Raw genomic sequence first — 14,823 nt, forward strand, 5'->3', positions numbered from 1 at the left:
TCCTTTTTTTTCAACTTTTTTTTTTTTTTTTAGTCCTTCGCTATCAATATCATCATCCACAAATCTTTCATCCTCGCTCAAATTAATGGGGAAATTGTCATTTTCTCGGTCCGAATAGCTCTTGCCGCTGGAGGTTCACATTAAAAACAATGTGAGGACGTGAGGAGCCCTTGTGACGTCATCGTCTGCTACTTCCGGTAAAGACAAGGCTTTTTCATCAGCACCAAAAGTTGCGAACTTTATCGTCGATGTTCTCTACTAAATCCTTTCAGCAAAAATATGGCAATATCGGGAAATGATCAAGTATGACACATAGAATGGACCTGCTATCCCCGTTTAAATGAGAAAATCTCATTTCAATAGGCCTTTAAACAAGTTGAAAAACTTTTTCGGGTGTTACCATTTAGTGGTCAATTGTACCGAATATGTACTGTACTGTACCATCTACTAATACAAGTTTCTTTCAATCAATCAATTAAAATATAGCATCATAGCATGCAGAAAAAATATAAGTGTATCTTATTTATTTACATATAATAATTGAATGTATTTCCTTCCACCCCACCATTAGTATGCGCTACGCACCAACACAACATTGGCAACGCTGCACTGCGTGGCAGAGGCGGGCCCTTTGCCACTGTCTGCGTCGTGATTGGCTCAACTCGATCACGCTCAGCCAATCACATCGCCGCTGTGGCTCTGCCTGCGGCATCACAACCATGGCGGAAGAAGGAGCAAGAATTTCACCTATGTGACGATGACAGCGTCGTAAAGCGGCCACTACCCGGGGATGCACAAACCGGGTAAGATAGGACATGTCGCCAGGTGACGAGCGGGGACCTTGAGGCTTTAACTTTAAAGCCGCCTTCGAGTTACTTTGTTTCTTTTTATTACGACCCCGTTTCCTTTCAGGAAGCTCATCCGTGTTGGGCCACATTCAGCTTCAAGTTGGACTTTTTCTTTTTTATATTTATAACACAAGGATAAGCACATTTTTTTTGTATCATGATGGAACTTTTTGACAATCTCGCTCACGGACTGGCGAACTTGTCCATGTTTCCCTACTTTGACATGGCGCATTACATGGTGTCCATCATGGCTCTGAGGGAGCAGCCAGGTAAGCTCAGGTGTGCAAACACAAACACAGCCACAAGTCTTGCCAAAAATAACCGTTAAATTGTCAATAACGTCACCGTTTGGTGTTTGGCTGCCTTAAACAAGTTACTTAAAGACCTACTGAAATTAGATTTTCTTATTTAAACGGGGATAGCGGGTCCATTTTATGTGTCATACTTGATCATTTCCTGATATTGCCATATTTTTGCTGAAAGGATTTAGTAGAGAACATCGACGATAAAGTTCGCAACTTTTGGTCACTAATAAAAAAAGCCTTGCCTGTACCGGAAGTAGCAGACGATGTGCGCGTGACGTCACTGGTTGTAGAGCTCCTCACATTGTTTACAATCATGGCCACCAGCAGCTAGAGCGATTCGGTCGAGAAAGCAACAATTTCCCCATAATTTGAGCGAGGGTGAAAGATTTGTGGATGAGTATAGTGAGAGTGAAGGACTGGAAAGAAAGAAAAGACGGGGCAGTGGGAGTGATTCAGATGTTATTAGACACATTTACTAGGATAATTCTGGAAAATTCCTTATCTGCTTATTGTGTTGCTAGTGTTGTAGTGAGATTATACTGTCGTACCTGAAAGTCGGAGGCGTGTGGCCACGGGTGTGGTGACCGCCAGTGTCTCTGAGGGAAGCCACGGAGGAGGCAAGAGAGTCGCAGCTGCCTCTTTACACGAGGAACAACGCAAGCATTGCTCATGTCTATGGTAAGAGCCGACTTATTACCACAATTTTCTCACCGAAACCTGCCGGTTGACATGTGGTCGTGAACCATGTTTGCTTGACTGCTCTGTTCCATAGTAAATCTTCACCTTTGGGAATGTAAACAAGGAAAGGCAGCTGCAATACACCGCTTCCCACTTACATATTTCTTCTTTCATATCTCCATTATTAATTGAATAAATTGCAAAAGATTCAGCAACACAGATGTCCAGAATACTGTGTAATTATGCGATGAAAGGCCTACTGAAATGAGATTTTCTTATTTAAACGGGGATAGCAGGTCCATTCTATGTGTCATACTTGATCATTTTGCGATATTGCTATATTTTTGCTCTACAGGATTTAGTAGAGAACATCGACGATAAAGTTTGCAACTTTTGTTCGCTAATAAAAAAAAGCCTTGCCTGTACCTCAAGTAGCAGACGATGTGCGCGTGACGTCACTGGTTGTAGAGCTCCTCACATTGTTTACAATCATGGCCACCAGCAGCTAGAGTGATTCGGTCCGAGAAAGCAACAATTTCCCCATTAATTTGAGCGAGGATGAAAGATTTGTGGATGAGTATAGTGAGAGTGAAGGACTAGAAAGAAAAAAAAGACAGGGCAGTGGGAGTGATTCAGATGTTATTAGACACATTTACTAGGATAATTCTGGAAAATCCCTTATCTGCTTATTGTGTTGCTAGTGTTGTAGTGAGATTATACTGTCGTACCTGAAAGTCGGAGGGGTGTGGCCACGGGTGTGGTGACCGACCGCCAGTGTCTCTGAGGGAAGCCACGGAGGAGGGAAGAGAGTCGCAGCTGCCTCTTTACACGAGGAACAATGCAAGCATTGCTCATGTCTATGTTAAGAGCTGACTTATTACCACAATTTTCTCACTGAAACCCGCCGGTTGACATGTGGTCGGGAACCATGTTTGCTTGACTGCTCTGTTTCATAGTAAATCTTCACCTTCGGGAATGTAAACAAGGAAAGGCAGCTGCAATACACCGCTTCCCACTTACATCTTTCTTCTTTCATATCTCCATTAATAATCGAATAAATTGCAAAAGATTCAGCAACACAGATGTCCAGAATACTGTGTAATTATGCGATGAAAGGCCTACTGAAATGAGATTTTCTTATTTAAACGGGGATAGCAGGTCCATTCTATGTGTCATACTTGATCATTTTGCGATATTGCTATATTTTTGCTCTACAGGATTTAGTAGAAAACATCGACGATAAAGTTCGCAACTTTTGGTCGCTAATAAAAAAAGCCTTGCCTGTACCTCAAGTAGCAGACGATGTGCGCGTGATATCACTGGTTGTAGAGCTCCTCACATCCTCACATTGTTTACAATCATGGCCACCAGCAGCTAGAGCGATTCGGAACGAGAAAGCGACAATTTCCCCATTAATTTGAGCGAGGATGAAAGATTTGTGGGTGTTGACGAGATTTAAGACGAGAGTTTGTGAATGCTTTAGTCAGTAACCCTACAAATGTTATATTTTATAAATAGTAAACCAAGTTATAGTAGTAGTTTAGTCAAGGATGTACACTGTATAGTGGTTAGGGTTAGGGCTGGGGTTGGACTGATTTGAGGGAAGTACTCAGTTACATTGTCCCGACTACAAATGAATAGATTTACATAAGTATTTAATGAATTATTTTGACACCAAAAACATGTATTTGCGCCCATTGATTTGCAAAATGTGCACCACACATTATTCAAATAGCTGTAAGCAATTTGCAAAAAGATTGCGCATTATACAAATTTGCAAAATGCGGTTGCGCATTTTGCAAATTGCTCACATTGGAATTGTGCCTACAACATGGATGAGGATAGTGAGAGTGAAGGACTAAAAGAAAAAAAATGACAGGGCAGTGGAAGCGATTCAGATGTTATTAGACACATTTACTTGGATAATTCTGGAAAATCCCTTATCTGCTTATTGTGTTACTAGTGTTTTAGTGAGATTATATAGTCATACCTGAAAGTCGGAGGGGTGTGGTGACCGCCAGTGTCTCTGAGGGAAGCCATGGAGGAGCCAAGAAAGTCGCAGCTGCCTCTTTGACAGCTGCGGGAGGAACGACACAAGCTCCGCTCATGTTTACGGTAAGAGCCGACTTATTACCACAATTTTCTCACCGAAACCTGCCGGTTGACAAGTGGTAGAGAACCATGTTCGCTTGACTGCTCTGTTCCATATTAAAGCTTCACAACAAACAAAGAAACACTGGCTGTGTTTGTGTTGCTACAGCCAGCTGCAATGCACCGATTTCCACCTACATCTTTCTTCTTTGTAGTCTCCATTATTAATTGAACAAATTGCAAAAGATTCAGCAAGACAGATGTCCAGAATACTGTGTAATTATGCGACAAAAACAGACTACTTTTAGCCGTGATCGGTGCTGGGAGAACATGTCCGCTACCACCGGTGACGTCACGCGCACGCGTCATCATACGCGTCATCATTCCGCGACGTTTTCAACAGGATATTTCACGGGAAATTTAAAATTGCAATTTAGTAAACTAAAAAGGCCGTATTGGCATGTGTTGCAATGTTAATATTTCATCATTGATATATAAACTATCACACAGCGTGGTCTGTAGTAGTGGGTTTCAGTAGGCCTTTAATTAAATGTTAGCATCAAAGCGAAAGTCTTATTTTTCCTCAGAAGCCTCTCAGTATTAATGAGGATAACCATTACACTGTAACACAGGACTGGGCAATTATTTTGACTCGGGGGCCAAATTTTGAGAAAATAATGTGTCTGGGGGCCGGTATATACATTTTTTAGGAAAACTAATACAAAACCTCACAAAGTCTAATTGAATGCTAAACATGTTATGTAAGACCGCCTAAAAAACGGAATGGAATTTTTTTTTTCTATGAATGATAAAACCCTGAATATTGAGAACATACGACCGTCACATCCCCTCTTAATCGACATATTTTACAATCAAAATTGCAGCAAACAGTGAAATATGAACAAGAATGGTACAAAAACACAAAACATCTACAATCTGATATATCTGATATATCACTAAGCTTTAGAACTTTGTTGTAAAAATCTCCTTCCGCGTCTATCCCTGACACCCGCATTTCAGGCTGGCCGCTCTGGAAACACTGTGGAAACGCTCCCCACCCACACTACTTGGTGCCTTGTCTGACCGATTGTGACATAGATTAATCATTGATTGATTGAAACTTGTATTGGTAGATTGCACAGTTCAGTACGTATTCCGTACAATTGACCACCAAATGGTAACACCCGAATAAGTTTTTCAACTTGTTTAAGTCAGGGTCCACGTTAATCAATTCATGGTCCATAGTAACTAGTAGAGTTGTACGGTATACGGGTATTAGTATAGTACCGCAATACTAATGAATAATATTCGGTACCATACCGCCTCTGAAAAGTACCGGTCCGCCACACCCTAAGATTTTTTGTTAAAAATAAGCCAATAATACATTTTCTGGTCCCCTTTATTTAGAAAAGTATAGAAAAGTACCAACAAGTTTTGAAATAATATTGGTATCAGGACAACACTATACGTTGTATAGTTCAAGACTTACAGGTATAGTTCAAGACTTACGGGAATTTGAAAACATCACTGCACATCATAATGTTAGCTACACGTTCCATCGTAAAGATCTAAAAAAGTTATTTGGGAATGTCTGGCGGGCCAGGTTGAAAAGCTTAACGGGCTGCATGTGGCCCCTGGGGCCTTAATTTGCCCAGGTCTGCTGTAACAGGTTACAGGTGTGCACGTTACAAGTACATCCATCCATCCATCCATTTTCTACCGCTAATTACCTTTGGGGTCGTGGTGGGCGCTGGTGCATACCTCAGCTACAATCGGGCGGAATATATATATTTTTTTAGTCTTCATATGAAGGGACAATGCACAGAATTATTAAACTCAAAGACAGATAACGTTCAGTACCAGATTATAGCTAAATAGCTAATTTCCATCTGCAGTCCCTGGCTACCTAGATCATGCAATAAAATTATGACAATAAAATCATATCACATAATCAAATTAAGAAAAGTCATAAAATGCCATTTCATGGACACATACTTAATATACAATACAACCACATCTCATTTACATCATCACACAGAGACAATACATGCTCTTGTTCACATCTGTCATCATTTGTAAAAACAACCATGACTTTAACAGACACACCTCACAATTTACAACAGAAATGCTGTCATGGATAAATATAATTTACATTAAGTTGATCTGTCAAACATAGTGCCCACCTTAGTGACCGTGTGAGCAGCTTTGATTGCTCAAAAGCCACTTTTTAACTTCAATTGTGAATTAAGAGTGATCTGTTAGACTTTTCAAGTTTGTTGTGAGGTTGTTCCATTCTTTTATGGCTTTATATAAAAAGGCTTATTGTGCAAAAGATGTTTTACATCTGGGTACGCTACACTGCCCCCTGGTGGAGGCTCGTGTGTTTCTAGTTGTCAAAGCAGATGTAAACTGGACAAAGTGCTTACGTGGCGCTGGTGCAGTGTTCTTTAGGATTCAATGGGCCATTCGTATTGATGCTAATCTTTGAATGTTAGCTAAGTTTAACAATCTATATTTTTAGAGAACTAAACAGTAATGGTGGTGTTTTTTTCGGTCAAGGATTTTGAGTGAGGCTTCACGGTGGCAGAGGGGTTAGTGCGTCTGCCTCACAATACGAAGTTCCTGCAGTCCTGGGTTCAAATCCAGGCTCGGGATCTTTCTGTGTGGAGTTTGCATGTTCTCCCCGTGAATGCGTGGGTTCCCTCCGGGTACTCCGGCTTCCTCCCACCTCAAAGACATGCACCTGGGGATAGGTTGATTGGCAACACTAAAATTGGCCCTAGTGTGTGAATGTGAGTGTGAATGTTGTCTGTCTATCTGTGTTGGCCCTGCGATGAGGTGGCGACTTGTCCAGGGTGTACCCTGCCTTCCGCCCGATTGTAGCTGAAATAGGCGCCAGCGCCCCCCGCGACCCCGAAAGGGAATAAGCGGTAGAAAATGGATTGTTTGTGCAAAGTTTCCAATGGCCTCAGTGTAATTTTGCTTGCCTGCGACCAACATGTTATAGAATAATAAAAACGAGACATAATCATTGCATTAAAATAAGTTTGAGCTGCCTCCAGTGTTAATTCCTGATACATTTGAACGTTTTTATGTTGTATTTAAGACTCTGGTATGATATGTTTTTTAAAGCCAAGTGTTGGGTCTAAAATGACGTCCAGGTAATGATATTCACTAACGTTTTGTATTATTTCCTTATTAACCGTTGTATTTGGAAAGGATGACATTTTATATTTGTTCACAAAATACATTGTAGCCATTTTCTTAATATAATAAAATATACATACGTGCACTCATGCATATAAACACGTTTCATCCAATTTATATTAACGTTGTTGCCCTAGGGCAGGGGTGTTCAAACTTTTTTCCACTGAGGGCCGCACACGGAAAAATTAAAGCATGCGGGGGCCATTTTGATATTTTTCATTTTCAAACCATAACAAAATATATGGATTTTTTATATATTTATGTATTTATTTTTTACCTTTAATGCTCTGTCACGCCAAATTTCTTACCCCCTACAAAAACTTCCCCCCCGGAAGACATTTGGTGTGACAGCCCCTCTAATGTCTGAAGGACCCCAATGAGGGTGGAAGGACCTTAAAGCAGCCCACACAGCTGCCTGTTTTAAAAGCATTATAACTGGCTGATTGTCATTGGTGAAAAATAACGGTGAGGAAAAAATATTAGCATTCCAGCATGCTAACCTTTCAAGCTATTTTTGCTTCACTAATTTTGCAGCTGTAACCCTTAAGAATCATATAACTTGGTATTATCACGCTCTCATTGGGGTCCTTCAGGCATTAGAGGGGCTGTCACAAAGGTTTTTGTAGGGGGAAAGAAATGTGGCGTGACAGCTCCTGGAGACCTTAAAGGGTCTAAGTCATTAAAATAAAAAATAAGTCATTATTATAAATATTTTTAAATGTAACGCTCACAGTAAATCTCTACAGTATATCAACTTCAGGTTAATATAAAGTTTAAAAAAAAAGGTTTTATGCCTTTTCTGTCAAAGACAACTTTTTCTTTTATAATAAAACTGAAATATGCAGTATTTGGGGGCGGTATAGCTTGGTTGGTAGAGTGGCCGTGCCAGCAACTTGAGGGTTCCAGGTTTGATCCCCGTTTCCACCATCCTTGTCACTGCCGTCACTGCCGTTGTGTTCTTGGACAATACACTTTACCCACCTGCTCACAGTGCCATCCACACTGGTTTAAATGTAACTTAGATATTGGGTTTCACTATGTAAAGTGCTTTGAATCACTACAGAAAAAGTGCTATATAATTATAATTCACTTTCCCTACTGCCCATAACATTCAGAAAGCAATGTTTTTTTGTGAAGTTATTAGAGCCTTAAAAAGATCAATAATGCAGGACACCATTATTATTTTTAAGTAATCACAGTGAAAAGATAAATAAAATACCATTAAATATATTTGGGATGCAAAAGGTGCCCCACTCATAAAGTGATTTTTATCAGATTTTTTTTACTTTCAACACTTGCATTACGAGGTCAACTTCAGATATATCTGTCGATTTTACGTTTGAACTATTATTTTGTTTGTTTTATGCTATTTTGTCAAAGAAAACATTGATGTTTTTGTATGGCAACCACACTATATATTCAATATTTTCCATATAAAACATTTTAAAGTGAAGTATTGGAAATAATTGGAGCCTTGAATAGGTCAATAATTAATTTTATATAACATTGATATATATATATATATATATATTTTTTTTTTTTTGTTGAGCAATGGCAAAAAAAGAAAAATAAAGATAGACAAAACAAAAAAAACAGCCTGCATGGAAGCTTTGTGTCAACATTGCAACTTTTTCTAGTTAGATTTCACCACACTTTTTGAAATGTTTTGGTTTTATATTTGCAATTGCATTTTCAGAATGTATGGCGGGCCAGTAAACAATTAGCTGAAAAAGAAAAAAAGCAGACAATACGTATACTATATGATAAAAAAATAAATACAAAACAGCAACATAACATTTATCTTAGCATCAAAACAGGCTCATCTTTTAGTGCTGGCAGCTGTAGGCTTTGATGAGCCACATTTTAAATTTTTTTGTGAAGGACTTGTAAGTTGTGACCAGTTTAACCTCCTCGGGTACTGAGTTCCACACATTTGCGCTTCTTACTGACTAAGCCAACTTACTGAAAGTGTTCCTGCGCAGAGGAATATAACAGTCACCTCTGACAGAGCCTTGAGTGACACGCTCACGGCTGTTTCTTTGGCTGATGAATTCTGCCAGAGGATCTGGAGCCAATTCATGCAGTACTTTATAGGTCAGTTTTTAAGTCTGCAAATGTGTGAAGACTGTCCCAGTTTAAAATACTGTATTTCTTTAGAACAGCACAGTGATGATAGTGCCTAGGTTTTTTTTTATCCATAACCTTAATTGCTTGTTTATAGAAAATTTCCAATGTTATTTTTTTTTCTTTTTCTTTTTTTAACTCTGACCAGCCTGATTCTAGCTGGTAAGGCAATAGTTGAAATGGCTGAAAATCATCGAATGCAAATACAATTTTGCAGCTTCAGTTGACATTTCATTTCGAATTGCACAAAAATTTGCGAGATTAAACTTGATTATTTTACACTATTTGCCAATATGAGCTTTAAAGGAAAGGTCTATTGGGATACTGTTATTGTTGTGTTTGCTGTTGTTATCTGTCTGTCTCATTCCCCTCTTGTCCCCATAATTTCCCCCTCTGTCTTCCTTTTTTTTTTTTTTTCCCTCTTTCTATCCCCTCCTGCTCTGGCCCGGCTGCACCAAATAATAATATAAATCCCTTTAATAAAGTCAAATACAAATAAGGCAACACCAGAAGTATCCCACACTTCTGTTTTGTAAAGTAAATTTGTTACCCATGTATTTGCAAACTTTTCAAAATAAGAAAACTGACAATATATAAAACGGGCATTCAAAAGTAAAAAAAAAAAAAAAAAAAGGCCATGTTTGCTATTTTAATTTAGAACTAAAGTTGATTAGAAGATTTGAGTTAAAATATGTTTGTATGCACTTTAGCTAATCTTGTCTATTAAATTTAGTACTCCCCAGACAGTTAAAGAAGATTTTGGGAGAATTTGAAAACCTTAGCTTAACATATATGTTGAACTAAGGTTTTCAAATTCTATAGATAAACAGAATCTATAGATAAACAGAAGAAAAAGTCAGCAAAGTTGCACTTATACAATGCAATAATAGCACACTTTAATGCTGTGGAGTGTGTGTTGGGGGGTGGCAGAGAACTTTAAACGCGCCCTTTAAGTATCAGAAAAAAGTGTGTCAAACCTAGTGACGTCGTACCACCACGATAACGATGCCATAAACAGGTGGACTTTAAACACACGCACACACATACAGTCCATTGTGGTCCCCTGCGAATGGTGGTCTATTTTGGAACTTGCCTCACAAAGCATTCGAGCGCCTGTAACCTTCTCACCCTTTGTTCTTTGACACCCAGCCACTATGCAGGGCAATATGTGCAATGTGTGTTGACAAAGCAAAGAGAGACCATTTGCTCAGTGCTCCGAGGGAATCAATTTGCGTAACTCAACGTGTAATACAACTTAGTATAAAGTCAACATTCAAGAACGTCTTCTGGCGGCGTTTTTCACCCCCAGAAGGAAAGGAATGCTTCCTGTGTTGCTTCCTCCCTCGTTGACCGTCAAAAGCTGCTCACAACAAAACTCAACTATAAATTGAGTATAACAAAATGCTCATTTTTCGAATTAAGCTAAGCTAAAACATTACCAGGAAAGGATTCGGCTCACTAAAGAAAGAGCAGTCAAAGTCACCAAGACAGAAATAACCAGAGATAAGCCTTCATGCAGTGCAGTAAATGTTGTCGATTTGGGACAGAAGGGAGGGGTAAAAAGTTGTGATGTTGAGATATCAGCAGTTCATGAGAGACATGAATGCGGTTATGTGACATAGAGTACATTGTTTTTTGTCTGCACGCCGTTGTGTGACATGTTGATTTATAGGACAGAAAGTAGGGGTAAAAAGTTGTGATGTTGCGATAGCCGTTCATGAGAGACATGAATGTGGTAATGTGACATAAGCTGTGTCCCAATTCAGGGTCTGCATCCTTCGAAGGGCGAATTTGAAGGCTGCTTAAGTCACAAGGTTGCACGAAGGCTGTCCCAATTCATTCAAATTCGAAGGCTCCTTCAAATGCAGCCGACGAATGCGCCATCCTTTTCCCTGTATTTGGAGGATGCAACGCGACTATCCTTCGTGGCCTCCCATATCCCAAGATGCTTTGCGCGCCTTTGTTCAACCCGGATCTCTGAGCGGCAGGAGTCATGACGTCGGACACAACCAAAAAATCCTACGCAGGCTAGACTGTCCCATTCAACAACGGGTGACGCATCCTTCGGAGGTGCCTCCGAAGGTCCAGCCTTCTGATGCTGCGTAGGCCAGGTCCTCCGAAGGATGCAGACCCTGAATTGAGACACAGCTCTAGAGTACATGGGGGACGGCGTGGCAAAGTTGGTAGAGTGGCTGTGCCAGTAATCTGAGGGTTACTGGTTCAATCCCCACCTTTTACCATCCTAGTCACGTCCGTTGTGTCCTTGGGCAAGACACTTCACCCTTGCTCCTGATGGTTCCTGGTGAGCACCTTGCATGCCAGCTCCCGCCGTCAGTGTGTGAATGCGTGTGTGAATGGGCGAATGTGGAAATACTGTCAAAGCGCTTTGGGCTTCTTAAAAAGGGGTTGAAAAGCGTTATACAAGTACAACCCATTTACCATTACCATTTACATAGTTTTTTTGTGTGCACGTCGTTATGTGACATCACGATACAGTACTTCTGCAATGTCGTTATCAAGACCGACTACCTCATTGACATCCTTGTTAAAGGTTAAGTTATTACAGTACATTGTTCAAATTTCCTGAACTTACGTCCGCACTTCAGTTGTAGTCCTCTTTGTAGGTGCAAAAATATGTTGATGAGGGTTCATTATTTTACCGTATTTTGTTGTGCGGCTGACGAGAGATGCAGGTTTTGATTATTTCAGTAATCGAGTAATCTATCGGTTTGTTCAATTACCGTATTTTTCGGACTATAAGTCGCAGTTTTTTTTTTCATAGTTTGGCCAGGGGTGCGGCTTATACTCGGGAGCGACTCATGTGTGAAATTATTAAAACATTACCGTAAAATATCAAATAATATTATTTTGCTCATTGAGGTTAGAAAATAGATGTATAAGATTTCATCGAATTTAGTAATTAGGAGTGACAGATTGTTCGGTAAACGTATAGCATGTTCTATTTTTTATTGTTATTTAGATGACTCTTACCATAATATGTTACGTTAACATACCAGGCATGTTCTCAGTTGGTTATTTATGCGTCATATAACGTACACTTATTCAGGCTGTTGTTCACTATTCTTTATTTATTTTAAATTGCCTTTCAAATGTCTATTCTTGGTGTTGGGTTTTATCAAATAAATTTCCCGAAAAAATGCGACTTATACTTCAGTGCGACTTGTATATGTTTTTTTCCTTCTTTATTATGCGTTTTCGGCATGTGCGACTTATACTCCGGAGCGACTTATACTCCAAAAAAAACGGTAGTTGAGTATTCAGATAAAGCACGCTTTATTGCCTCAAAGCGTGTTTTAGGAAAATTAGTTTTTCTGCTTGCCATTCCTTTCATTCTTGTTTAGTTCAGTTTATTAAGGATCCCCATTAGTCTACACCGCAGTGGAGACGATTCTTCCTGGGGTCAAGGCAAAAAACATCACACAATCACGAAACAAAAGATTACGATGCAGTACAACATGATCAAATAATACAAATTTTTTATACAAAAACAGCAACAACAAAGAACCCAAAAAAACAACAACTAGAGTTTACATAACAATGTTCACACCAAAGATTAAAAAAAACAATTTAAAAATAAATATATACCGTATTTTTCGGATTATAGATCGCTCCGGAGTATAAATCGTACAGGCTGAAAATGCATAATAAAGAAGGAAAAAAACATATATGCGTCACACTGGAGTATAAGTCGCGTTTTTGGGGGAAATTTATTTGATAAAATCCAACACCAAGAATAGACATTTGCTAGGCAATTTAAAATAAAGAATAGTAAACAACAGGCTGAATAAGTGTACGTTATAGGATGCATAAATAACCAACTGAGAACGTGCCTGGTATGTTAACCTAACATATTATGATAAGAGTCATTCAAATAAGTATAACATATAGAACATGCTTTACGTTTACCAAACAATCTGTCACTCCTAATCAATACATCCGATGAAATCTTCTTCCTCGATGTCTCTTCCAAACAACTCTCCCAACTCCAAAAGTATGTGCCGCTTCCTCTTGTCGTTTTCTGCTGCATATTTCACTACGTCCAGTTTATAATCTGCAGTACATGATTTCCTTTTCGATCCAATTTTTGTTCAGCTCTTCCCAGTTTTTATAAGTTAACGCCAACGATGAAATGATCCACTTTAATAGTTACAGCAGTAGCATATAGCAGTTAGCATTCCATGACCCACAATGCACTTCTGCCATGACCCTCCTCCGCCGAATTCTTATTGGTTGACGTATATGTGACGATTGCTGACGTGTGTGTGACGATTGCTGACATTTTCTTCGTCTCTTTCGCTAATGAGATCAATAATATTATTTGATATTTTACGGTAATGTGTTAATAATTTCACACATAAATCACTCCAGAGTATATGTCGCACCTCCAGCCAAACTGTGAAAAAAACTGCGACTTATAGTCCGAAAAATACGGTATATATATTTTTGCAAAAGTAAAACAAAGAACCAATGGCCTAATATACACATTAGTGTACCAAAGACAAACAATAAGTGACGAAAAAGTACCAGCCATCCATTTTCTACTGTCCCATAATCAATAAGATAGTCAATAATCAATAAAACCAGTCATGACGTTCGGTACTGTCTAGAATAATCTCTTTCCGCAATACTTCTCCTCTTAGTCTATTCTAAAAACACACTATGCTGGTGATTGATACCATATATTGTGGAAGTCGATTCCAGTAAGTGATCGCCCTAGATTGCCCTATATATACATAAGTCTTTTTCAAAACATCAGTTTTGGGTTCAAGACGGGTGGAACACCTCTTAGAGCTGGCTAGCCTGGTACCATAGTTGTGACTGTCACTAGCAAGCAACAGCTGAGAATACAGATAAGCAGGTTTATGGTATGTATAGATTTTTTTTAAAAATAGAATCAAACTACAAGCTAGTCTTTCACCAACTCTCATCCATGACAATTCTTTATGCATGATCTCAATGCCGGTCCTAAATGAGCAATGCAAAGCTAGTCTGGCAGCTATGTTTTGAATAAACTGGATTTTATTTAGTTCTTGTTTAGAGGGATTAGACCAGATGGCTGGGCAGTAGTCAAGATGTGACAATACAAGGGATTGTATAACTTGCATAGAAGTTGTGTTAGTTAAAACATAGGCACTTCTTATTATGATTGAGAGCGCATTAAAGGGGTCATATTATTTTAATTTTTTTCTAAATGGAAAACACTTCCCTGCGGTCTACATAACGTGTAATGGTGGTTCTTTGGTCAAAATGTTGCATGGATGATGTTTTATAGATGATCTTCAAGCCGCTTTCTGACGGTCGCTTCAGGATGTGCCATTTTGTGAGCGGTCTTATTTACGTGGCTGACCTTCGGTAGCGTCTTTTTCTCCGTCATCTTTCTTGTAGCGGTGTAGCGTGCAATTATGGGAGATAGATGGAGATGGAGTTGACTATTTTAATGACATTCAGACTTTACTTAAATCAACGATGGAGCAGCATGTCGTCATCGGTGGCTCACTAGTGCAATAACAAAGTGTCCCGTGAAAAAACGTCCGACCGTAACTCTCTAA

The 14,823-nt window shown here is 39.2% G+C and overlaps 1 protein-coding gene across 3 annotated transcripts in view; it reads left to right on the top strand.

The window, feature by feature from the left end:
* The first annotated feature begins 673 nt into the window (after nt 1-673).
* Nucleotides 674-14,823, top strand: part of tmem38b (transmembrane protein 38B) — a 33,198-nt gene continuing 19,048 nt past the window's right edge. The window contains exon 1 of one of the 3 annotated variants that reach the window (XM_061876449.1): nt 674-803. In XM_061876449.1, the coding sequence (XP_061732433.1) occupies nt 791-803 (13 nt within the window). In that variant the 5' untranslated portion in view covers nt 674-790. Of the gene's footprint in view, nt 1,128-14,823 lie in introns of all 3 variants that reach the window. The other 2 variants (XM_061876450.1, XM_061876448.1) reach the window with 2 other exon arrangements.

Source organism: Nerophis ophidion, linkage group LG17, assembly GCF_033978795.1.
Source record: "Nerophis ophidion isolate RoL-2023_Sa linkage group LG17, RoL_Noph_v1.0, whole genome shotgun sequence".
Lineage (NCBI taxonomy): Eukaryota > Metazoa > Chordata > Actinopteri > Syngnathiformes > Syngnathidae > Nerophis > Nerophis ophidion.